Source organism: Pagrus pagrus, assembly GCF_965226575.1.
Source record: "Pagrus pagrus genome assembly, chromosome: 24".
In the NCBI taxonomy this organism is placed as follows: domain Eukaryota; kingdom Metazoa; phylum Chordata; class Actinopteri; order Spariformes; family Sparidae; genus Pagrus; species Pagrus pagrus.
Window position 1 is genome coordinate 4,715,387 of NC_140206.1, and position 25,687 is coordinate 4,741,073.

Genomic DNA, 25,687 nt, shown 5'->3' on the forward strand with positions numbered 1-25,687 from the left:
TCTGGATCTCAGTTTGAAACAGCTTGTTTTTATTTACAGCATTATTACTTCAGTATAAACAAGCATTGTCTGGATTTTATTGACAAAAATATGTTACAAAAATTGAAAAATCAGATTCAGACCGTGACTAAAACATCTTTGAAATATAAGAAAACGCATGTGTAACAGCTTAAACATCGGGAAAACATATCTGGGATAATATATTTTAAACTCAAGGTTCACTTACTGGCTTTTTAAGACCCTTAGCCAGATCGTATGGCCTTCTTCAGTCTAACTATAGTCTGAGACAGAAGTCACAACCTCCTTTTTGCCATAAACATGTACGTTACCGCTAGACAACGATTGGGGTCGTTCCTTTTGGAAGAAGGCAACAGAATATAGTTGAAATATAATATAATAATCGTCTTTGTGAAGAGATTTTGGAAAATACGCTGATTTGCTTTCTTGCTGCTACCGAGATGAGAGGATAGATAACACATTCATGTATGTACAGTACAAAGCTAGTAGCTCGCTAGTTGAGCAACAGCTTTAGAGGTGTGGGTAGGCAGATTTTGTTGCCTTCAGATGGAGCCACGCTAGCTGTTTTCCCCTAGTTTCCAGTCTTTATGCGAAGCTAGGCTAACTGTGTGCTAGCTGTAGCTTTATATTCACTGCACAGTCATGGGAGCGGTATCTCTCTCCTCATTTTACCCCCAGCGAGAACGCAAATAAGTGTATTTTACAGTGTCCAGCTATTCTTTAAGAAATTAATGCCATAATAAGACATTAGAGCCTATAAAACATAGCACGTACGTATATGTCCAGTGTAACATACAATAAATAATCGACCTACTGCTATTAAGCACACCCAGATACTGTAGTCATATCTAGGGTTTTCTTCGGAGGGTTTTATTTCTATCACTAAAAGTCATTTAAATATCAACACAGAAAGAAAGTAGGCTGATAAAGTATTTTAGCTAGTTTTATTTAGGGTTCAGTGCTACACGTTTAAAGAATAGTAGTAGTTAATTGGATTTTGTTTGGACAGGGTCAAGCTAGCTAGCCGTTTATACCCCTGTTTTGGGTCTAAGCTAACAGGCTGCTAGTTAACGTTAGCTTTATAATGAACAGAGTAGTGTTAATCTTTATCTCATCTAACTCTCAGCTTTCATGTTTAACTATGACTTTTCATAACGTTACAATTATTCATTATCGTAGGCCTACTTCCCGTTTAACAAGGCTGAAACCAGCAGCTCTATGACAGGACAGTTAGCTCCATCGCTACCTGGAGGTGACAGACTTTATCGTCACGATACTGACGACACTGATAGTTGATCATAATCAAATCAGTGAATCAAACAAGTCAGTTCCTGCTGATTTTCTTTCTCGGTCACCAAACTCTATAAGAGAATTCAGAATTGTCTTTTCTGTAAATTAAGCAGCTGCAGTTTGTGGGCATGTAACATAAAATATAACATAAGTGACATACGATGACGTGTTCATAGCTGACTTGAAAATGATACAAAGTAGTACACTAAAAGCTAAATACATCATATTTTATGTCTTGATAAACTGTATGTCATATTCATACGCAATCAAATATATGTACAATCACATGCACTTTTCAGTCGTATTTTCCTCCGTCACTACCTCACGATAATCTCTCCAGCATTTTGGAATAATCAGATGTGAAGCAAAAAAACACACAGTGAGGCTAACAGGACGTTAGCTTGAAAGATACTGCAGCTAGCATCAAGCCACATGTGATAAGACAATATCAGCGTATGTTTCTGACAACATTTCACTGTGAAACGCATTGTTTTTAACTTAGCTGAAGGAAATAATACATAAATAGAAAACTCTCCTCAGAGGATCATGTCTTTAATTCAAAAGTAGGCCAGCTAAAGCAGGAGTGACGTTTAGCAAAGCAAGCTAGCTGATTATTTCTTCATTTTTGTGTTTTTGTACTTTTTTTGCTTTTACATTTTACATGTCTAGTTCTGTATAGTACTAAAAAGAAATAATAGTACATTTTTATTTTGCCTTTCTAGTCAGAAAGAGGCTTTACTGCCTACCTTTTGAACATTTCTTTCTTTGCTATTCAAGCTAGCCATTGAGCTAACCCCGCGCGATTATGGCTCCTGCTCCGCCCAAAGAAGTTCTGAGATATGTGCCAACAACTAGATTTCGAGAGGTGGTTAAACAGGTTTTATGTGCCTTTCTTTTACACAACACCTTTTGTTGATAACAACCTATTTTTTAAATGCATCAATATTCTCAAAATGCCCAGAAAAGAAAAACATAACTTCTCTCTTAGCAAGACCGTTAGCAACAGAACAGCTTCTTGTTCACCGAGGAATCTTCAAGTTTATTCCACACGATCAAAAAAGCTTTAATTCCTTGTGTTGCAATTGCATTTGAAGAAACAGTCTTTGGTCTCAATCGCCTTCTGTTTCGATTATATTTGTGGGAAAAAAAAGGAAAATATGTTTTCGGCCGAGAGATGGAAAAAAAAGTCAGATAAAAGATAAGTTGGTCAAGTAGTTAAACTCCCAAGAAAACACTGACGTCGATCTTCGTAACATCTCCGGAGAAGTCGAAGTAAAACATCGAGGGCCGCCTTCACACAAAAGGGCTGTCTGATCTGAATATGTCTGAGTAGCTCTTGCCGTTCATGTGCTCGGTGTGGCTTTCGATGCTGTAGCAGCGGTGGACCTCCGTGAGCGAAGACGCCACGTAGGAGGCCGAGCGGAAGAAGTCAGCGTTGGCGAACGTACCGGCAAACTGCATGCGCTGCTGGTTCCAGTGTCTCCGCAGGACACTCTGGACCTGGACGAGGAGACACAAAGATGAGCTAAGTCAATTTTCACAGTTAGCTTAACAGTATCTAGGCTATGATCCGTTTTAGTGTTTTTTAGCTTTTTTAATATTTTGCTAATCACCTCAGAAGTGAGGTTAGCCCATAAGCTAAGCTAGCTACAACAGACAATCTCAGTATTAGCATAACAAAATATTACACAGCATTGAAAAACATAATGACACTCTGGTTTACAAACATACAACTAGTCACAAATTCAAAATTTAGCCTTATTATGATATATCTTTAGCAATAATTTTGCTGAATCAAGCTCATAACTCACCTCCCCGTTGAAGAAGCAGAATATTGTAGAAACCAAGAGACCCTGCGTGGGAAAACAAATGTGAGAAATGACACAATAGGGAATCCTTTAAGCTCAAACAGCTGCACAAGAGCCTGCAGAAATAGTTTGCAGTGCCACATGTTCATGCTCTTACTCTAGAAATATTTGTAATATTTGCAGAACCAGTGTTTTATTGGCAGTGTTGGATATGTATCTACTGACCTGGTAATGCATGAGGATCTCCATGATGTACAGGAATATCTCCAACACCCAGGGGTCCTGAGGCTTGTAGGGGAGCAGGACGAACTGGATGCCCAGCAGAGGGATGAGGATGAGGGTGGCTCTCACGGCCCGCATGTAGAGGCTGGACTCGGCCTGGTGCGTCACCCTGAGCTTGGTGATGAGAACCCGAACGATGTTGAGCAGGAAGAAGAGATTCACCTGGAGTCATAAATATATTGCACTCAAAGAAAAGTCCAGTGTGGATGTGTCGCTTCAGTAAAAACTAAATCCCACAGGAGTTCGGTTGCTTACCACCAATGCAGCGCAGATGGGACCGTGGTTAATGTACAGCAAGGCTGTATCTGAGCTGACCCAACATCTGTGAACAAATGGATCAGAACATCTCATCACACAGTACAGAAAACATCTGATGATATCTTGAAATGGTCGTGTGTGGAGGTCACTCACCTGTCGTTGTAGTAGTAGTGGCGTGCTATCGAATGTAGCACTGCTGGCACGAGTGGAAAACCTGCAAAAACCCAATTATAACTATGAGATTCAAGTCTTAAATGTATCATTAAATATTTGCATGAACGCTTACTCACCCCATCCCAGCAGATAATACCACATGAGGTGTTGCTTCTCTGCAAACACCGCCACAACGATCAGCGTGTGCAGGTAGATTCCCTCGCAAAGCATCCAGAAGTAGTTACAGCTCAGCAGGTACAGGTGGACGAACATGACCAGCTTGCAGCTCGCCTGGACGGAGGAAGCAACGTGAGCTTTTCGTTGGCTTTAATGAAAATGAAAGGAATATGTCTCCACTTACAGAATCGTTGTACGTGTGTCCCTGTTTCTTCGCCACCGTCGTGAGCCAGACGATGGTGATGATCGAGTTCAGCACGAATGACAGGAAGAGGTTTTTGTGGAGCGTTATCCTCTGACAGCTCAGACTCCTGAAGGCAGCGGAGGAGGAGACGCACATGAAACAGAATCTGACACACAAATAACATTAAAAGGTTTTAGTACACTTACTTAAAATGGAAGAATATTCCTAACGAGATGAGCAGTGAAACCAGCGACAGGCTGTGACCGATCATAACCAAGTAGAAGTGAGTCATCGCCGCCTGTAAACAACACAAAATTAACACAACGTCAGGAGTGGGAACTACTTTTTATTGAACCTTTGTCTTCTAATCTTTATTTGTCCTTACTGTCCCGTGAGGTTGGGCGTTGTCTATGCAGTTTGTGTAGTTGGTCCATGTCCTGTTGCTCTCCGGGTGGCGTCCCCACTCGCCGGTCTCCGTGCACACTTTGAACGCCTGGGCTGTCAACAAAAACGTCAAGAAAATTAGCTGCGGTGAATATACTGCGACGAGTCGACAGGAATCATAGATGGCAAATTTACCATGAGGGTCAAAATTGTGGTAGTAGTCCGGACAGTTCTGCTCTGTTGTTACACCGGCTTCAGTTTCATCCCAGCACAGCCACCCGTCCCAGGTCCTGTTGCACTCCGGCCCTGCTCACAACAAAAGGACAAACACAGTAATGGAAAACAGTAACATCAAAAAAACCTTCAACAGCTTTTTTGACATCATCTCCTCACCTATCGTTTTTGTTTTGTGGTAGGACTCTTTCACCATCCTCTGGAAACACTCGTACTGGGCCAGGGCGATGTGGTTCCGTGTCGCCTGGTGTTCACTCCCATGGGTCAGATGCTCCTGGTACTCTTCGTCAGGGGTTGTAGCCACAATCAGCTGAGGCAGATACACAAACATACATGAGACGGCAACTTTCAAGCATGATATAAAAAAATGCTCTCAAGATGCATTAGGGGAAGTGTAAGATCAAGTTTCACCCATATTAGGATGTAAAATTTTCAGCTGCTCCCATTTTTGATCACTACTTTTAGAAATCTGTCTCTCTTAAATGGCCAATGAGTAAGAATTTGAGTTCAATCAGTTAAAAATTAACTAAAATTGTCACCAAAATGTAAAGAAATGGCAGTTTTGACATTTATGTATTGTGTTAGCATGCTAACCAGCTAGCCCTGACCATCCCAGTCGAAAAATCCTTTGTTAAAAACACCAATACTCTCCTGGTCCCCAAACTCCTAGTCTAAACAGCTAGCTGCACGGTTAACTGAGCTAACGACAGCTACAGTTGGCAGCAGTTAGCGGTTACTCTGGTGATATGCTGCCCCTTATTTGTTTTGATTATGAATTTGACAGTTGACCAATTCTTACATATTGCACCTTTAAATTCTCCAATGTTGTAGAAATGCAACATTAAATCTCTGTACTACCCCTTTAGGGACTTCATCAAGAGGTTAAGAGAATTCAGACAGCTGCTTTTTAAATATCAAAAGCTAAGCTAAGCTAATTATTGTTATAAATATTCCAAAAACAGGAGCTGAAACACAGAATGCAGAACATAAACAACAAAAATAAACGTCAGAGAATAAAATAAAAGTTTTGAAACTTGTATATTGTGTAGTGCTGCAGAGCTATCTACTGAAGTTAGCATGCTAACCAGCTAGCCCTGATCTTCTTAGTCCTAACCACTAGCTGCATGGCTAACTGAGCGAACAGCAGCTACAGTTAAGAGCAGTTAGCGGCTACTCTGCTGATATGCTGATATGCTCTGCTTAAAGACTTCATAGGAGGTTTAGAGAATTCAACCAATCATGAAAAGAGATTTAAATGACACGATGTGACAGACAGCTGCTTTTTAGACACAAAAAGCTAAGGTAAGAAAGGAAAAATGTAGTCATGGTTATAAATATTCTAAAAACAGGAACACAGAATGCCTCCAGTGCATCGCCAAAATACAGGAAATACAATAAATGTCATAAAAATAAAACATCAGGCTTATAACTCTTTGGTTTACCATGTGGATCTTATTAGAAATGCTCAACAGAAACCTGTCCTTATCTTTTTATGGACATTTTTGGGGGAAAACGTTTGAACTTCTTGATCTAATGATGGATGGATGATCATAAAATCAATGCTGAAGCTACAAAAACATTAAAGGTGCTTCTTTTAAATCATGTGTGGGTGACTTTTTTAACTAAAAAACAGCATATTTCAGGTGAACAGCTGCACAGTTCAGATACAACAGATCACCTTGTTGAGGGCGCAGAGGACCAGAAGAAACATGAAGCAGCTCAGATCCATCTGCGCTCTGATCATCACGGGTAATCTGAGGGAAAAAGGAAAGCAGAGTGAGACTTTTGTACAAGAAGGACAAAAGACAAATTGGACAGTTCACTCCTATTTCTGTTTCCTTGGAAGTTATTTTTGTACGATTCGGAGGAGCTGGTAAAACTTTTAGCGCCATCCCAGATAGTTTCCCCCAGAGCTCGATAAGAGAAACGCTTCCGGAGTCGCAGCGGCTGCCAACGTGATCCAACACACGATGTGTTGACAAGGAGCTGGCGCCGAACTCCAGCTCACATGCTGTCACACCCATACTGTACAATGTAACGTGTCATTTAATTGGTATGTTTTTATTTGTACTACCTGTAAATGACCCTGTAGTTGATTTTCCCTTCTTAATTATCATGGGTGTAGGGTCAGTCTCACTTTAAACAATGTCCCGTTCCTTCACCTTTGACCATATCCAAACTCATGTAAACAAAAGCGCGACTGTGTCTCCAAACCTATGTTTTTGATTTGTGATGGCAGGTCTCTGGATCCCTTGTTGGACGTCGGGGGGGTTTTACAGTTTTGGCCTTCTGCTTCCTCTGTTCTCCACAGCTTCCTTCCTGCATGCTTATTATGCATGTTGAGCAGGTTTAACTAAGGTTTAGCCAAATAAAAGACATCAATACGAGCGTGTGCACGTAACAGATCAGCAAACTAAATGTGTCAGACGGTCGCTCCAGGTGGTAAGCAGTTAAAAATTGGGGTGTGCAGCAGCAACTTAAATCTACATTCAGATAATAAACATTAGATGGAAACAAATATGTCAAACTGAAAGCAGAAAGGATTTTGCCATGAAGTGCTTTTTTCCAGACTAAAGATAATGTGTCCTGCTTTTCCTAGTGAAGGTGTGACAGTTAGTGGAAACTATGTGCACAGCAGTATAAATAGGCTGGAGGTTGTAATGGCATTTAAATTTAAAGTCCCTGTCACTTTTTATTTCATGTCATTGCTGCACAGGAGATAAAATTACAATTTATGATATCATTTTGGGAAACGAGTGGTTCATGACGAGCGTCATCCTACGCTTTCTAATATCAGCAGTCATAAAACACTATAGATATGACTTATAATGATTATAAACTAGAGGTTGACTTACAGTAGAGTATAACTACTAGTAGGGAAGGAGCACAGGTTGCTAATGTTAGCCTGTAAACCACCGCTAGTGTCCAGGTAATAAAGCAGTGTTATTTTTTATTTGTTGACGTCATTGGCAGCGTGAAGTTGTGAACAAATTGGGAGCGTCCCTGCGTTTCTATCTCCTTTAGATTAATGATTTCACCACAGCTGACGACAACATTTTGAGATTTCAAACACTAGTCTTTGTAACTCTGTTCTGAGGGGCAAGGAGGCAGATGAAAATAAGGGGTAAGGGTAATAATAGGAAAATGGGTTGAGCCTTTGTATGTCATGATCGTCTATACGTCTGGTAGGTAAAGTGTAATGTATTTTTTAAAAGAACGTTTAAATGATGCTGTATCATACGTGATTTTTATCTAAGACGCTGAAATGCAGAGAATAACAAGTCAAATTTGTGTTTATAAAACCTGTGTGATCGATTCATTTCGTCAAGCTTTATTTCCACTTTAGGATGAAAACATTGAGTTTACTATGACAGCTACACTCATCATAACTCATGATGCTGCACAAACTATTATAGCAGATTATCAGTACTGACTACAGGTCATTGTTGAGGTGAGTATAAGTAGTCTTAATGTATTATAAGCACCATCAGTTTGTCATCATCATGTCACATCTGTAATGGTTTATGACACCAGGGCACCAGAAAGCATCGTGTGTTTATGAGTGTAGTCATAAAACATTATCACCACATTATAACTCACTATTAATGCACCCAAAACACACTGTAGATGTGGTTTACACAGAGAGCATAACCACAAGTGATGAGCTGCAACGCCTGGAAAAGTGTCACAATACAGTCTACAAAACAATGTAATGAAAAGCAATGTGAGGTAAAGATGGATTTATCTGTCATTTTTCAACACCAGGGTTGGAAAATGTGTGTAGTAAACAAAGGTTTTTTTGGTTAAAATGTTAAGAGAGACTTGATGTTTTATGTGTTTTGAAGGGAAACTACTCAAAACATGAAATTTTTGGCAACAGCATCATCTTCTGAGTGTATTTTCATTCAAATACAACAAAAAATACAACATTTACACAACATTTCTTCATATAAAATGGACCTTTACCACATTCATCACCATGTTGCCTGTGCAACATGCATTCCTATATGTCATCAGACAAATACATTAAAAGATTACAATAGGGACCTCGCAGGTTCCTGCTCGGGCCCTAATAACAATACAAAACAGCATAAAATACAGTAAAAAAAACACTAAATACTATAAAATCCTAATGAGAATCACCTGATCATGACTAAAATGAAGCTAAAATGGACCTAAGTATGAGCTATTGAACCCTGAAACAGAGAAAGACACCTCTGAAGAGGAGGTTTTAACAAAGGGGAAGACACTTTGTGGATACGTTTTTGCAAATTAAATTAACTTACTCAACATATTTAGTTTCATGTTAAAATGGCAAAAGCAGGAGTTTTATCTGCATCTTATCCAAACATTTTATAAAGTAATTATGTGTAACTCATGGGGCTTGAGGGTTGCACAATAACTTAAATGCCAAAGAAAACCCTCGAGTGCATGAAAAAACACTGACAAAACATATGAACCAGTCACTGGTGAGTCTTTCTATCCCCGCAAGAGCAACACTCACTCATCCCTTCACTTTTTATTTGGAATAAAAACATTTTGTAACACGTTGCCACAGACCAACAAACTTTAATAATTTCCAACTCCCCTGATCGCTAATTCAGGAAATCTCTGTCAGTTTACAAGATGGATATCTTCTCGAACACACCCAGAGACGCTCTCTAAAGGACACTCAATAACTCAAAGTGAAGTTACTCCCTGGCTGTGTGGGCCATCTGTCCCACAACGCCAGGATTTACACTCTTTACCGTGTGAAGTGTCCTTTTATTAAAAACATATTGGTGTCGGAAATCACATGTCAACACTTTATGACCGACACGTGAGCAGGTTTTTCTTGTTAAGTGTGACTAAATAACAGGTTATACCCATTAAATCAGAAGCATCCTTTTGTTTTAAAGAATTTAAAATAATTTTCTCACTGTTTACTACTTGTGTAAAAAAGCAGGTATGCATAGGAAATCATACTAATCATAATATATGCTTCTTTAACTCGAATAAAACTGTTTTTTTTTTTTCATCATTATTTTACCTTGGCAACAGCAAAGTTTAGGGCTACATTATTTATACGTTATCAAAAATATATTGGTTTTGTTTCCCCTGCAACAAACCTCCTGAAGTGCAACATTTTAAGTTAAATCTGACGTTCGTTAAGTGAAATCTGACCTGTTTTCAGCATCATAACCACAGATCTTCAACAGTAATCACAGTCCACATGCTGACAAACGTTAACTATTAAACAAACTTACCTTTGCAGCAGCAGGAAAATGATAAAACTCAGCCACCTCTTGTAGAATAATCCTTCAGTTTGACCTTTGCAGGAAAAGAAAAACACTGTTTTTGTGGTTTCTTTAAGAGTAGTCCGTCAGTGTGTGTGTTTCACACAGAGTCAGAGGCGACACTGAGCCATAAAGATAAAAACCACTGGGGCTGTGGATGACATCACATGCCTGCCTTTTGTGGGACATCCCTACATTGCAATGGACACTACATAGCATTAATATGACCGACAACCTTTAAATTGTATCATTTATGTCATGTTTAATACATAACATATGATTAAAAAGTAACTTTTATGTCCTGGGTGTTGATTTTAAGGTAAATCATACAACTTAATAGATTTAGTTTAATGCATAGAGTCTTCCTCTCTGATCATATGTGGTTTGTTTATGGATTTATAGCTGAATACAATCACAAAATGGGAATGTTTATTCAAATAGAGCTCGATTTATATGGCAGTGAAACGAAAACCCCAAAATAACAACAATTATAATAATAATAATAATAATAATGATAATAATAATAATTCTGATACGGCTATAGATTGAGTCCCAGGACTAAAAACATGTTCTGTATTTTAAAAATATCAGAAATAAACATTATATTATTAGAAAAATGTCACTTTTCTGTTTATTACTGTAAATCTGGCAGGAGAAAACGGACCAATCAGCAGGAGGCTTTCTATCCCTTAGCAACGGCGCCCTCTGCGGGTCCAACTCTCCTTGGCAACAGCCAAGTTACCATGCCTACTGGCTTCTCTTGAGTAACTTATTAATAAAAATACCGTCAGGGATTACTTTTTGAGATGAGTAACGTAAAGCCTCCTGCTGTAAGTTTATTAAACTGACTTAATGTTTGTCTGAACAAATATAATTTTAATATAGATTAAGATATTAAGAGCTCACGAACCGGAAGTAAGGTGCAACAATTAGCCGAATTAAAGTTAAGCTAGCAACGTAAGCTAATGTCAGACTCGAGTTAGCTCGCTTACCTGTGTTTTTCTGTCTTAAAGTGGGATAATGTGCGGCTATGTGATAGTTAAGAAGAACCCGAGCTACATGGGTTTCCTGCTACAGTAATATACATTATTAAGTTACTCGTTACTATCTAGCGTTACCTGCCGAAGCTACTGGACCTTATCGTTTTCATGCTAGCTACGAAGTCAAACGTAAGTTGTGACGTTAGTGTGTTTTCATGTGAAGAAGCTCCAGGTAAAAACTTTTATCACTTTGTATTTGTGTCTATTATTATTGTTATTTTTAGACTTGGCAGTGGTGGACGAAGTACTCATAAGTAATAGCATGCTACAAAATACCATTATCTTAAAATACTCCATTACAAGTAAAAGTGCTAAGTTAAAAATGTAATAAGTATTATCAGCAACATGTACTTAAAGTATCAAAAGCAATAGTACTCATCATGCAGGGTGGCTCCTTTCACAGTGTATATGATTATATTATATTATATTCTGTTTTTAGCACTTACAAACAGTCATACTTGAGTAAAAGTAAAGAAAATATTACTTTGGTAAAAGTATAAGTCACCCATACCAATAGTATCTGGATAAAAGTCTCAAAGTATCTGATTTCAAATGTACTTCAGTATCAAAAGTAATTTTCTGGCAAAAAAAAAAAAGTACTGTTAAAGTAAATAATACAATATATCTTTTACGTGTGTCAGTACTGTAAACTACGGGTCGATTGATTACCCACCTGGACCATTATGAAATCTGATATACAGCATTTTTCTGATAACCTCTAATAAAAAGTACAGTATTTGCCTCAAAATTGTAGTGGAGTTGAAGTATAAAGTAGCAGGAAATGGAAAAACTCAAGTAAAAGACAAGTAAAAGTAAGGTACTCAGGTACTTAAGGTACACAAAAATGCCGATCTCTCCCTGAAATTCAATAGATCCTACCCGATGTATCGCTACCGGCCCATCACAGATGTGTCAGTATGTATCAGGGTATGTGTTCTCCAACATGCGGTGATATGAAATCTCTTTATTTTTAAAGGTAATCGGGATATATTGATATATATATTATATGAAAGTAAGTATTTAGGTTAACGTACTCAGTTACATTCCTCCCCTGCTGTAAGATGGGGGATCAAGATAAAGAGAAACACATTTGCAAAGAAGGGATTTTAACATGACAACAACAAAACAGGTGTTGATACCCTGAACCCTTGTTTTCATTGTTTCAGGGTCGATGATTGATAAATATCTTTACTCTGCAGTGACCGGATGGTCAGGAAAACAGCTTGGAGGAACAGAGTCAGCGATGCTGTCAGGATCCACCAGGTCCAAGCCCTCAACACCACGTTTGTCATGAAATCTGTCGGCCTTGAAGCGTTTCTGTACAGAGTGGACGGACAATCCAAGAACATCAAGGTAAATCATTCTGCCATTCATGAATCATGTTGCTCAAACTCCCAAAAAATGTTTTGTATCCTAACTCCAGCATGTTCTCCTGTTCATGTTGTTCAGGTAAGCTTGGGCGACCCTCATACGTGCACTCGTCAGGTGTTCAACGGGAAGCGAGGGCTGTGTAAACACACCTACTGGTATCAGTAACACACAGAAAAGCTTTTCCTTCGAAACCTAACTTTCATGAATGTCACAGAGAACACTTGATAGACTAGTTTTGAGTTTTTATGCTGTGCAGGGCTGCAAGTATTTGTTTTCACTGTCGATTAATCTGTCAGTTATTTTCTTGATTAATCGATTAGTTGTTTGGTCTATAAAATGACAGAAAATGGTGAAAATGCCCAAGATGATGTCCTCAAATGTCTCAACAACCCAAAAACATTCAGTTTACTTTCATAGAGGAAAGAAACCAAAATATATTCACATTTAAGATTTAAAATTTTAACTTTCATTCATTTGATAGTGGAAAACCAATCAATATATTGTTGTAGCTCTTATGCTGTGTGCTTATTTCAGGTTTAACTCGGAAACATTTGCTGTGTAAAGTCTGTAGGCAGTTTGAACAAGCTGACCCGCACTTGTCCATGTGCTCCATGGTTTACACCAAACCAAAGCCCACCGGACGGAAATGAATCAGAAAGTGATCGAAGCCCAGGATGTGTGTCCAATCCGTCAAGAAGAGCAGCTGGAGAAAAAACTGGCTGTGTCCCACTGCAGGTGTGTGGGTGGCCGAGTCCACACTGTTATTGTTACACTGCAGTCGTGTTTCAGGATGGTGTAAGATGTTCTGCTCAACTCTTGTTGTACTACTGGCCAGAACATGACCCCTATACATCCCACTACAGCACATCCAGCTGTTGACACGCGGCATGTTTAGAGGAAACCACCAGCACAGATTTGCGGATGTTATAAAATTAGCTTCAAATCTCCTGATATTTACACAAGAGGACATTTCCTTCAAACACAGAGAAATAATGTGGAAAATGTTCTGTCCTCTTCTTTCCCGCGTTCGGATGTGACAACAACGTCCGCATCTCGTGCATGAAGGTGTGGGCACCCAGTGTGGACTGCTAACTGCACAGCTAACTGAGCTAACTAGCAAACTACAACTACAGTCAGTGGCAGTTGGCGGCGATATTGCATCTTTAAAGTTTTACATCAAATATAAACTTGAAAGCTGGGAAATCAATAAAAAAAAACAATCCAAACACTAATTGGTATCAAGTAAGTTTATTAATTTAGTGCACAAAAAGGCAAGACTAATAACACTACTATCATTACAGAGGTAAACACAAAAGGTGCCCATTTTGGAAGAAACAAAAGCCCATGAGGTTCAATGGCTGGACACAGGAGGAGCACACTATAGAACACATTAAAATCAATACAAATACATTCAGCGAGATCACTTTAAAACGGGAGTGGCAGTAGGTTTGATTTCAAGAATTATCAGCACAAAGTGTTCACAAACTACTCCACGCATCGCCGTGTAAGCTGGGATATACTGTACTTTCAAGCCGATGACTAGCAAGAGAAAGTGTTTTCATTCGTAAGCATACTGAATGATTGAAGTGCTCAAATTGTCGCTACATTTAAAATCACAAAGCTCAGGCTTGTACACTCCCTTTGAAAAGACACTCTTTACGCTAACCTTAAAAAAATTGACTATCAATAACATTTCTCATGTGACGCCTCGTCATTCAAGCATTCACTGGAACACACCCCTCAGACCTTCGCTTTTAGATGAGAAAAACAGCACAAAATAAGTTAAATCACAGCCATGTAATACATAAAATGTCGCTTTACTATATACATACAAAAGAACACATGGATGTAGCTACAGAATCCAGCTTATACATACAAAATGAAGTGAAAAATTTACATTAGTACCAATACGGAAGACTAAATATGGCAAAATTGTGGCTGCAAAGTTCCTTTTTGAATTTGAATTTATGGTAAATATTGCTAGTCGAACCACGTTCTGGTATTCATGGTGAGTGTTTTGCCAAACCTTATCATGAGTGAATAATGATATCAGTATTGTTGTATCGTTGTCTTTTTTGTCGTACTATTTACACACTGAAAAGTCAATTTGTTTCTGGGAACGCTGTGTGCCAAGTGTAACAAGTGGGCTCATATTAAAGTGTGGTGTGCTTTGTTTGACTCCAGACAAAAGCTGCCATGTCAATTAGTAGAGGACAGATATGAAACGCAGGCATACATGTGACTTTGTTGTTTTACATTTTACCTCAGTAAAATACTTATGTGTACATATTTGTTGAAAAATGGTCAAACCCAAACAAGGCAAACAACTTTTTCGTTATGGTGGGACATGAGCCAAAAGTGAACACCTATTGTATTCTAATGTATTGTATTATATTGTTGTGCGAGGATCCCGAGTTCCCTTAACTTGACCGTGCACTTATTTTGAAAAGTAAACGATAATTAGGGATCCTACATATCTTAAGAGAATTTTACCTCACAAAAAATAAAACCGCATGAGCAGTGATTTATAGTAGAATTATTTCTTAAACATAGAAACATCTGGAGGGCTAAATTGAATGTTATGGTGGCCCGTGGACAGTAGTGCTTTTAGCTAAACGCTAATGTCAGCATGCTTACAAACTCACAATGTCAAGGGTGATGTTAATCAGGTATATGCTTAATAATGTTTACATTGTAGTTAAGCATGTTAGCATGCTAACATTTGCTAATTAGCACTAAACACCAAGGCTGAGGCTAATAGGAATGTAGTTTTGTACATATTTTGTCAAAAATAGAAATTTTGGCCTCTTGATGGTGGTTAATGAAAAGTCTCTGAATCACCAAAGTTAGAACAGGCAATCCATCTAATTGAAACAGTTCATACAAAATCAAAAAATGTCAACCTCATGGTGGCGATAGAGGTAACAGAAATCAGCAAAGTCAGAAGGGTTCATCCCATGGGAACCATGAATGTAAGAAATTCGATGGCAATCCATCTAACAGTTGTTGAGATACTTCAGTCTGGACCAATTGCTAACTGACTTTGCAATCCTAAAAGCCAAAACCACTCTGTAGGCCGTATGTTCAGCACCATTAAGTTCAAAACTTTACATTGAACAATCAGTTTAAAACTATATTTCTCTCTTCAGTCATATCTCCCAGTTCAAAGAAAGTAGTCCCATGGTCATGTTGACCAGGAAGTAATATATTTTCTCGTTTGGTTGTGAAAGAAAAACACCAAGGCACCAAATTCATGTTGTGAAAAGAAAAACTACAAGAAATAGTACTGCATGTTATTAAAACAAGAAAATAATAATAACGCATAACTTGTAGGGCTAAGCAGAACGTTATGGCCCCCTTAACTTAACACTAATATATCAAATTGTTAATAATTTTACCAGCCTCAGCAACTACTCCTTTCTCAGACTGATGTACCATGAGTTGCTTCAAACATCTGAATTGTCCCACACTCAGCAGACACACTAATGAATCCCATAAAACAAAACTTTGACATGTTTTAGCGCCAAGTCGTAGCGTGGAATTTAAAATTGGATTCACCCATGATCATAGTATAGAAGTCCTGTAACAGTAGTTACAGTTGGCAGCACGACACTGAGTCTTCTTTCAAGACGAGACAATCAAATTAATCATTCAGTCACCAAGTAATCTAACTGCTACAATGATGTAATGTTAGCTCTACAGTAAAACACAAAATATTTTCATACACACAAGGAAACATTCATTTTCATGCATTCTAACATAATCGTAGGCTTCAAACCTTGAATATCAGGTGCGATAACTTCAAAATGGCAGCTTAGCTTTACAATGTACATCAGTGTTTATTACTCCAATGTAAAGGAGTATTTCGTGTCATGGGTTAAAACCTTAAAATTGTCTGAAAAGCTGATTCCAATGATGACGTAACTGAGTCTTTTCATGAACCCCAGAGTCTCTTTTTAAGTAAAATGAGGCAAACAAGATGTCAGGACTGCAAACTGGGAAAGCTTCTATATCTTATTTAATTTACAGCAGGCATTTACGGTGAGGTTAAGTGCACTACACATAGACCTGTATCTGTGTCCATCCTGCAATCTCACCGGATTTTTACTAAATATCGACAACTACCATGTCTTTTGTAATCATATTTAACGATTACAGGCAGTAAGAAGGCACCCTCTTTAATGCCAGTACTGGGGACCATGAGATATCGTGTTCACACGGACATTTTGCTGTGAAGAATCTCGCTGGTGATCTTCAGATTCGGGAAAAATGAGAGAACATGGTGCACGTACTTGTCTAACAGCAGCTACATAATGCTTGAACATGACATAGATCCTGCTTTATTTCTTGAGCTAGCTTTACGCATTCTTTGGCAAAGTTGTACAATCACAGAACTCAACAACAACAATGCCTGTGTGAGCACAAGTGGTCAAAACTAATCCAGATCACTCAGCATTGATGTGACACCATGTGATGAAATAGCTCAATAAATGGTTGGTGGGACATTAATGAGAAAATGCATGAAATTTGCAATGAGCCATGCTCTAACTTCGCTTGGTCAGAGGTCTACCCTCGCGGACATGCTTGGCACTCCTCTTTTCCGTCTTCCCCTTCTCCCTCACCTTCCTCAGGCGGCGAGGAGGTGGCGTTCCTCTCGACTCGCTGTCCTCCTGAGCACTGGATGTATCCATCCCATCTCGCTCTTCGGGAATGTTGGGAATAGCCCCACTGCTCCCGTCTAGGATGTTCCTCAGGGAAGGGTCCTCTGGTGTACAGGTGGCCGTGGTGCCACTCTCACTACTGCTCAGGTCCTGCTCTTCCCCGTAACGCCCTCCTCGGCTGTGGTGCGGCAGGGACGAGGCCCTGATCGAGGGCCTGTCGCGCTCTGTCTCGCGGATATTCTGCAGTGGCTCGTTCATGTCTACTCCAGAGTCCAGGCTGGTGTCGTTGCTGCTTGGCGGGCGGTGGCGACTCTGGAGCTCAATAATAGAGTGGCGAACAGACGCGGCTGGTTTCCCATCTAAGGAGACAAACCAGGCCCTGGGGTGGGACATCAAGGGCTTGCCCCGGGTCAGCTCGAGCAGGGTACGCTCTGAAATCCCCTGCAGCTCGCTGGGTAAGCCTTGCCCGCTGTTGAAGGCCTGCATTCCAGCCGCCTCGTTAAGAGTCCCAGGCACAGAGACGGAGGATTCGAGGAGGTTAGTATAGCGTCCCCACACTCCAGCGTTAGGGCCTTGGCCTTGAGGGGGAGTCTCCAGAGGCTGGGGCTCATCTTGGCTGCTCGGCTGTGGGCTGTTTCCTCCTTGGGAGTGGTGGTGAGGGACTTTGGGTAGTGTCTGGGTGTAGCTGTCTTTACTTGCAGGCTCAGAGTGAGGATCATACTCCACTCCATTGCGGGGGAAAGTAGCAGACTTGCAGCCTGACAGCTGCTGCTCCTGAGCACTGAAAAGCTCCGGCGCCTGAATGATAGCCACCGGCTGATTGTAGAGATGAACCAGCTTGTCTTGAAAGAAGTTGTCGGAGTTCATGTTGTTCTGCTCTGACTTCTCCCGAAGCCGAGCCACCTCTTCGCTGTTGATGTAGTGAGGCAGCTGGGGACCTTTAAGGCGATCCGAAGCAATGTTCTCATAAAAAGAACCTGCCGGGCGACTCCCTGGATCCTCCACGTAGATGTTGTAGTTGGCCTTGTGCCTCGGCGTGGAGGGTTCACACTGGACACTGCAGGAAGCGAGGCTGTTTTCGCCAGAACGGAACAACAGACCCTCCTCCATGTGGGTGGAGGTGGTCTGGTCTTTCTTCACCACCGTGAGTTTGGAGAAGCGAGCTCTCCTCCTCCTCCTGGGCTCTCGATTACAACTTCTGTATGTGGAAGAAACAGAATGTCATCAGGACGGACTCTAAACATGTTCGGCCAATTCAGGGCAAGTTAAAGAGACGCTTTTTATTTTCAGACCCTTCTTTAAAGGTCATATTTGTAAGAAAGGTTGCCAACCAATATCCCTCCCTAGCTTCCTAGGGGTAACATTTCCGGTCATTAACATTTCTGGGGAGATTCCTTACCGGCAGTGACACAGCAGCAAGGAAAGAAATCCAATCACAATAGCCAGTGTTGCTCCAAAAATTCCCACCAACAGGTAGGTGTGGTACGCCAGGAAATCCAAAGAGCTTTCATGTCCCAGGAAATCTAAATGGTCAGATTTATAGATAGATAGCTATAAACATTTACAAATACAAATGTCAGAATTTACATGAGTTTCTGAAGGTAGATGTGTTACGTATGTACCGTATGATGATGGAAGGGGGGCAGCGATCCAGGAGCCCAGATGGGAAGCAGTGTACGTCCAAACCAGCTCTTTACCAAATTGTTTCACTATTCCCAGACCCTGATTCTCCCAGGCACCTTCACACAGCATAAAAAACAGCATAATAAGTATGACGTCGTCTTATTCTGTAGTGTAACTCGGTGGCTTCTCCGTAATCTATATTCTCACCTATCTTTAGGTTGAAGGCCCAGGCTGGTACAGTATCAGCAGCCCTGAGGCGTGTGTTGTGTCCCAGGGGCAGGCTGATCTGAATGGGCCCTCGAACCTGGAGCTCCTCCCAACCAGAATACAGCAGGACGTTGACGGCCGCCACCGGCTTCAGCTCCACGCTTCTGAACACTGCGGGCACAAGGAAGAGGAAAGTGAAAAAAGTAAGCAGTATCATGCTGCTTGAGTTAAAAAATACAGACCCATGTGTCCAACAAATCTAACAAATCTTTAAATAATTGTGAAAATATCAACCTGTTTTCTTTCCATTTATTGTATTTTGATAGATTTTCTATTCCAAGACGAGAATGTCTAACCAAACTAAAACATTAAGCACTCCAGACTAAGAATAAACATCTTTAATCATTAATGAGGCCTCGCTGTGTTTAACGCTCACCTGATTTGCTGACGATGATGCCTGGAGTGCAGTTGCTGCAGTCTTTAGCTAGGTGGTGCTGTGGCACAGTCAGGTACGCTGTGACTGAGGAGATGTTGCTCTTGCCAGACATCGTGAGGAGGTTCTTGGGGAACTTCACCTTGGGTTGGGATGAGCTGTCTGTAAAAACAAGATGCGTTTGAGTTGAAATACATAATGTCGCTTCAAGTGATTAATCAAAATTACAATAATCAAAATATCAAAATCACAATATGGCCAGGTGTTGTTGTTCCTTAATCATCCACAGTTTGTAGTTTATAACCTGAATATTTACAAAATTAGTTAGAAATCAAAATGACAACAAACTTGTAAGTCTTTACTCTCTTTACACAACTTTTTAATCATAAAACTAAGGTGATTAAATTCAACTTTTTTCCTCTGGTCTTCATTTAAAGCAGGTCAATAATTCTTGATACTGACTAAAATGAAACTTTTTATCGAAATTAATTTTCAGCTATATTGCTCAGCTCCTTGTACGCGGACTAATCATGCTTACTGACGTATGTAGACGACCCCCAAAAGGCCCATTCTGAGTCAGGAAAGAGTGTTTGTGCAGTTACAAAAACAAAACACTTGAAAACAACCAAAATATAACTGGTTAAAACTATCATGTTCAGCTCAGTTAACTCCGACTCAGTGAACTGACTCGGATTACAAAAAAGTGTGTAACCTCACCAGGTAGCTTCCCGGTGATGAGTACCGAGTCTTCAAACAGCCAGATGTTCCCCTGACTGTGAGGGAGCAGCAGCAACGTCACAGCTGAGAAAACTGCAGGAAGACAAACAAAAGGTCAGAAAATACTGAGATTTTTTCGCTGCGAGAAAAAGTCACCATCACAGATAGAAACCCTGAATCACTACGTCGTTTCAGTTGAATTTTATGTGATTTATAAGGCGAGAGGTCAAACTTTCTTCTCATTCTCCTGTATTTTTTGGACATAAAAGCTGTTTATGGAGACTTGTAGTCCTGTAGCACCACCAGCAGATGGCAGTAACGCCTCAAACGCCTCTTTTAGGGTTCAGCTGTCTGGCTCGGCAGCACAAAAGGGAGGCGCCTCTGATGATGCAGAGCCGAGCAGGTCTCGACAGATGACACTCTTCATCATCCCTCTGATTTTACCCCTCCTAACACCTGCTCCGTCTTTGCTTCCGACCGGAGACAGGAAGTGGGACCACAGACAATAGAGTCACAGCCAGGCCTCCCCCCCTTTTTCTTTTTTCTTCCCCACACCAACATGCGATCGGCGTGGCCAAACAGCCCCCACCCCCCTCTCTGCATCTGATTCGGCGCAGGACAAAGACAGTTTGCTGAGGCAGCTCTCGACTGTGCGTGCTGCTGTGGAGAGAATCAATAAAAAACGACTACAGGACACGGCGTCCGGTTACACTTGACTGTACGCGGGGAACATAAATTGCTTCATCACGAACAAACCTCAAGTTGTATGTTGTCGCAGACACTTCATTAATCTATAATGAGCATGAATAATGCAGCCGTGTGAATACAGAGGATGTGTTACAGAAAATAAGTGCTTACAAACAGCGAATAAAGCAAAAGCCAGCTTTATTTTCCTTCAGTTCCAGCCTCCCACTACATCATGTTATTTTTTCTGTTTACACAGCTATAACGGTGTTTGTTTATGAAGAGCAATGCTTGTTTTTCTGAGTGAGAGTTTCAGCTAAATGCCTTGATTGTGTTTGTTCTTCATGCTCTGATCGATCCTCGTTGGAAAATCCTTCCTTCAAGGGGAGGTCAGGGTCAGCCGTGACCCTGGAGCTGCTCAGGTTAGCGTCCAGCAGAGAGGATGATAACAATCGCACGTTTTAAGACCATTTAAAGGGGCTTTATGTAACATTATTTAAGCACTTTACATGTATTAATCACTTTATTATTAGCCATGTGTGAGTGGATTGTACTCGGTTGTCTACAGACGCCTGTGGATGGTTTGTTGAAGTTGTTTAAAGCTGCTGGACTGTGGATTTCCTTGTGAAAGGTTTTGCTTTCAGACGGACGTGACTTCATGCACGTTCTCGAGTGCCTCATCATTTATATAATTGGCTGTTTATCAGTATGTGTGAAATCCTGGCCGATTAATCCTGTAGGGAGCTGTTGATGTATCACAACCGATGCACTGTGAACATCGGTTGTGATACATCAATAAAAATAGAGAAGAAGAAAGACAAGAAGAAGAAGTTGTCAGCCAAACATGCTGTCGTAGGTGTGGACATTTATTTGTTAGTCTCAGAGGAAGACTTTGCTTTACCACTTAGAGCTTTCTTTACAAAATAGCTTTTTTTCCAGCATTTCTAAGTAATTAATGGACTAACACTGCTTTATGGTTGTTGTACTTGCGTCAGAGGAGCTTCTCTTATGACTCAGAGGCAGATTCAGTTAAATTCTGATGCAGTAAATTGAGAAATTTTGGGCCCATAAAGCTCAGAGAGCGATGATACAATATGAGGCAGTCTTTGCTCGGATACCCGAAGCTTTAAATAGCCGTCATGTGGTGTTACTCACTGGGTCTCTTGGTGGTGCTCCAGGGCAGCGGGCTGGGGACGTAGCCCTGCATGTGTCCCAGCAGAGTCAGACTGAGGCGTGGACTGTAGGTCACCCAGAGCAGGACCTCACCTCTCGCTCCTGTCTGGGTCGAGCTCGTCATGGTGTGGTTTACGTAAACGTCCACCGAAGCGCCCGGCAGCGGCTGACGGGTCACCATGTCCCTCACGAGGACCTTCAGGGCGAACTGGGACTCTGGAGGGTTAAAATCACCAGATTTAGACCTTTATTTTGCTCGACGTTCTTTGCGGAGACACGTGTCTCTGCATGAGCTCTATCAATATGCAGACGAGCCTCCACCACTTCCTCTCAGCAGTACTCAGTAACCTTTCCCTCGCCATGAAAAAGTGATGAGGCAGGCACAGCAGAATCGTTGAGAGAATGAAGTGACAGAGAAGAAAAGCTACTCTACAAGGCCATGTTCGACGGGTTTTTAGCCTTTTAGAGTCTTAATTTAATATCTAATCAGGTTTTTAAGAGACGAATAGACTCAAAAACTCAATCCGAGGTCCTGTTTTGCCCCAAGTGCTTGTTTTAAGCGTTATATCTGGTCTGTAAATGGCAGCTTGAGTTCCTAGAAAGTGTCTAATTGTGTTTTTAAACCCTCCATGCTTCCCCACGCCAAATGTAAACAGAGGCCATCGCCATCAAAGAGCACAGGCTCACCTTCTGTATCAGCAGGATTACAGCGCTCCCCATTAATACATCACCTGCTCGGGCCAAAAAGATAAGCAGCCTAATCCCTCAAACCTCCACATTATACATCTTAATCCTCTTAGTGTGCTGCCCAGACCGCCTGTGAGTTATGTCCAACAGCTTATCAATAGATTCAGGAAAATAATTGGCGTTTAGGAAGAGAAAACATACAGGAGGGTTTAATTAAATATTAGCTTCATTTTCACTAACAAATACACAGAATACAGGATGTTTAAAGACTTGAATAAATAGGTTACTTTAAAGGGGCAATATGTAGTTTTTAAGATGAAATTCAAACTCAGGATTTTGATATTTACAATATTAATGAGGTTATTTTTAAATATCTTTTCCACCAGTGAGTAAACAAGCTGTCCTCAGAGGAAAATAACGTCCCCAGAACACTGTTTGAAGCTAGAAATTTGGCAGGGTCCGCCGCATATGAAGGTCTGTTTGTTTATTTAGTTTGTTTACGCATTAAAAAAGAAGAAGATTTTTCTCTTCTGATTCAAATTTCTACACCAAAACTACAGAGTGCTCCTTTAAAATGATCATTTTCATGACAGTGTGGCTGTTTCTGTTAAATTTCTTTAAAAACCAGCAGAAAAACTTTAAAATCCTGAACTGAATCATCATGTGACAGATTAACTTTGATTGTCTCGTGAACTTCTCGGGAAAATTAATAATTTTAAAAGTGCACTTTGCAGTTTTGATTTTAATATTTACAATATTAATGAGGTAATAATACAAACTCAGCTGTTCTCAGAGGAAAATAAGGTCCCCAGAAGTCCCTGTTTGAAGCTAGAAGGGTGGCAGGGTCCGCCACATATAAACAAAGTTAAGTATGAAACTGTGTTGTCCTTTAAGGTCAGTTTGTTTATTCAGTCATGAAAACAAAGAGTTTGTTTATTTAGTTTGTTTAGATATGAAGTCACTGAAGATGTTTCTTGTCTGATTAACAATTTCTACATAGTGCACCTTTAAAATAATCATGCAGTCCTGCATTTGTGACATTTTTCTGAATTTTACAATGTTTTTATATTATTTTTTACATAATTTGCCCTCGAAAAAACCCAGCAAACTTTATTTTACTGTATATATTCTAAAAAAGCAATATTATCTAAAGAAATGTCATGAAAACTATCTAAATTTACCCAAAACAAATACAGTTTGAGGGGCATTATGTAGTTTCACACTCAGAATTGTAATATATACAATATTAACAAGGTGATAATACAAACTAATACATATTTATCTTTCCCATAACTGAAGAAACAAGCTGTTCTCAGAGGAAAGACACTGTTTGAAGCTAGCAAGGTGGCAGGGTCCGCCACATATAAACACAGTATGAATCTGTGTTGTCCTTTAAGGTCAGTTTGTTTATTCTGTCATGAAAACAAAGAGAGTTTGTTTATGTAGTTTGTTTAAGCGTCTGATTATGATTTCTACATAGCGCACCTTTAAAGATAATCATGTTGAGAGCATCAGACTGAATGCGATGCTGCATTTTGTGACATTTTTGTGCATTTTATCGACATATTTACAGCATTTGCCCCATAAAAACCCAATAAAACTGCAGCAAACCTCTTTCTAATGTATGTATCCTCAACAACAATGTAATTGTGCAGCATTATTTTAAAGAAATGTCGTGAAAATTACCTGAATTTACCCAAAACACTGGCTGCACAGCACCTGATTCAGTTGTGAGTCACAGTGCAGCTCATTTCCATTTTCTCTAACAACAATGAGACTCCAGCAGAGATCGTCTCTGTTGATGTTTACCTGCGATCAGAGCCGAGGGGCTGATGGATCTTCCGGGAGCGGTCGGGTCGGTGCTGGACGGGTCTCCGACCGCGACGGTGAGGCCATTGTCCCCGGGCGAGGAGGAGGGCAGGCCGCCGCCCTCCTCCTCCGCTCCTCTCACCGCCCCATCCAGGCAGGAAATCAGAAGCAGCGACGGGAGAAAGAGGAGCAGCGGCGGCGGCAGGTAGCGTTCAGCAGCGGGCATGGCGAGAGGGGGAGCAGGCTCAAAGACATACCGAACCGCGGCGGACGAGCTCGGGAGCAGGAGAACGAGGTCCAGCGGCGTGCGTCCGGATCACGAAGGCCTCATCCCGCTCACGGTGTCTTGAAAGGTTGGTGGGAACAACCCGGTGGAGAAGAGATGAGCTGGTGCTGAGGCTGGGTGTGTGTGGCCCAAGATCGTCCACACCGGAGGGATGTGTCACTCCGGGTGCTGCAGGGATGACGTAGCCTGTTTTTGTAGGCCAACCCGGAAGTAGATTTTTTTTCCACTGTTGTTTTGTATTATTGCAGAAAATAAATCTGTTTTATTAAGCAACACAATCTTCACAAGTATTCTCCACTTTAATTTTTATTATTATCATTATTGTTTTTTTCTGACCTATTTAAAATTTTTTTTTTTAAATTTAAATTTATTTAGCAACATAATCTTCCCAAGTATTCATCACTTTCTTTCTGACCTATTTTAAAAAAAAAAACAAATAAATTTTAAAAATGGAAAATGGGAATAATGTGTCGCTTTTATGGACCAAAAATATTCACAAAACGCAAAATAAAGAGTATTAGGGCCAGGGTGAGAAAAAAAATGAGAAGAGGAAGTTGTTTTTTTTCCCATTATGTACTTAATGACAAAAGTCAAATTGTCAAGAAAAAAGTCAAAATGTCAAGAAAAAAGTCTAAATATATCGAGAAAAAAATCAAAATGTCAAGAAAAAAGTCCAAATATGTCGAGAAAAAAGTCAAAATGTCAAGAAAAAAGTCCAAATGTATCGAGAAAAAAGTCAAAATGTCAAGAAAAAAGTCTATGACCGCCTCAACAAAATGCCTTGTGTAGATGAACTGGTGAAACTACTTCAGAATCTGCTTCAGTAACAAAGACATTATGTCTCTTTCAGCTCATAAACACAGTGTAGTTATCAGTAATAGGACTTTGAAGATACTCTCTTTCATTATAATGAACAAAAAAAAATCCTCCTC

At 40.3% G+C, this 25,687-nt stretch overlaps 2 protein-coding genes and 2 long non-coding RNA genes across 8 annotated transcripts; 2 read left to right on the forward strand and 2 right to left on the reverse strand.

Annotated features, from left to right (window-relative positions):
- On the reverse strand, window positions 1–11,233 carry LOC311253136 (calcitonin gene-related peptide type 1 receptor-like). Of its 2 annotated transcripts, XM_084346912.1 has the most exons (14): window positions 11,057–11,233; window positions 10,035–10,098; window positions 6,467–6,542; window positions 4,948–5,098; window positions 4,750–4,860; window positions 4,556–4,668; window positions 4,377–4,468; window positions 4,171–4,297; window positions 3,947–4,100; window positions 3,810–3,870; window positions 3,654–3,720; window positions 3,342–3,560; window positions 3,120–3,161; window positions 1–2,808 (listed from the first exon to the last, which is right to left on the reverse strand). In XM_084346912.1, exons 3-14 carry the CDS (start codon window positions 6,530–6,532, stop codon window positions 2,602–2,604), a joined length of 1,410 nt encoding a protein of 469 aa, XP_084203038.1. In that variant the 5' UTR covers window positions 6,533–6,542; window positions 10,035–10,098; window positions 11,057–11,233; the 3' UTR covers window positions 1–2,601. The 2 variants fall into 2 exon arrangements, with proteins under 2 accessions (XP_084203038.1, XP_084203037.1); XM_084346911.1 differs by lacking the exon at window positions 11,057–11,233 and having other exon boundaries at window positions 10,035–10,470.
- Window positions 10,779–19,066, forward strand: LOC311253137. 4 transcript variants are annotated; one of them, XR_014621624.1, is made up of 4 exons: window positions 10,779–10,894; window positions 12,271–12,457; window positions 13,010–13,210; window positions 18,977–19,066. It is a non-coding gene; the product is annotated as an uncharacterized lncRNA (long non-coding RNA). The 4 variants fall into 4 exon arrangements; XR_014621625.1 differs by having other exon boundaries at window positions 12,304–12,457; XR_014621627.1 differs by lacking the exon at window positions 18,977–19,066 and adding an exon at window positions 13,541–13,707 and having other exon boundaries at window positions 12,304–12,457.
- fam171b (family with sequence similarity 171 member B) lies at window positions 13,708–24,971 on the reverse strand. The gene is made up of 8 exons (XM_084346910.1): window positions 24,470–24,971; window positions 21,956–22,189; window positions 20,117–20,209; window positions 19,403–19,561; window positions 18,967–19,137; window positions 18,759–18,875; window positions 18,536–18,659; window positions 13,708–18,334 (listed from the first exon to the last, which is right to left on the reverse strand). Exons 1-8 carry the CDS (start codon window positions 24,693–24,695, stop codon window positions 17,020–17,022), a joined length of 2,439 nt encoding a protein of 812 aa, XP_084203036.1. The 5' UTR covers window positions 24,696–24,971; the 3' UTR covers window positions 13,708–17,019.
- On the forward strand, window positions 19,080–21,947 carry LOC311253138. Its single transcript, XR_014621628.1, has 3 exons — window positions 19,080–19,169; window positions 20,120–20,230; window positions 20,457–21,947. It is a non-coding gene; the product is annotated as an uncharacterized lncRNA (long non-coding RNA).
- Window positions 24,972–25,687: the final 716 nt, after the last annotated feature.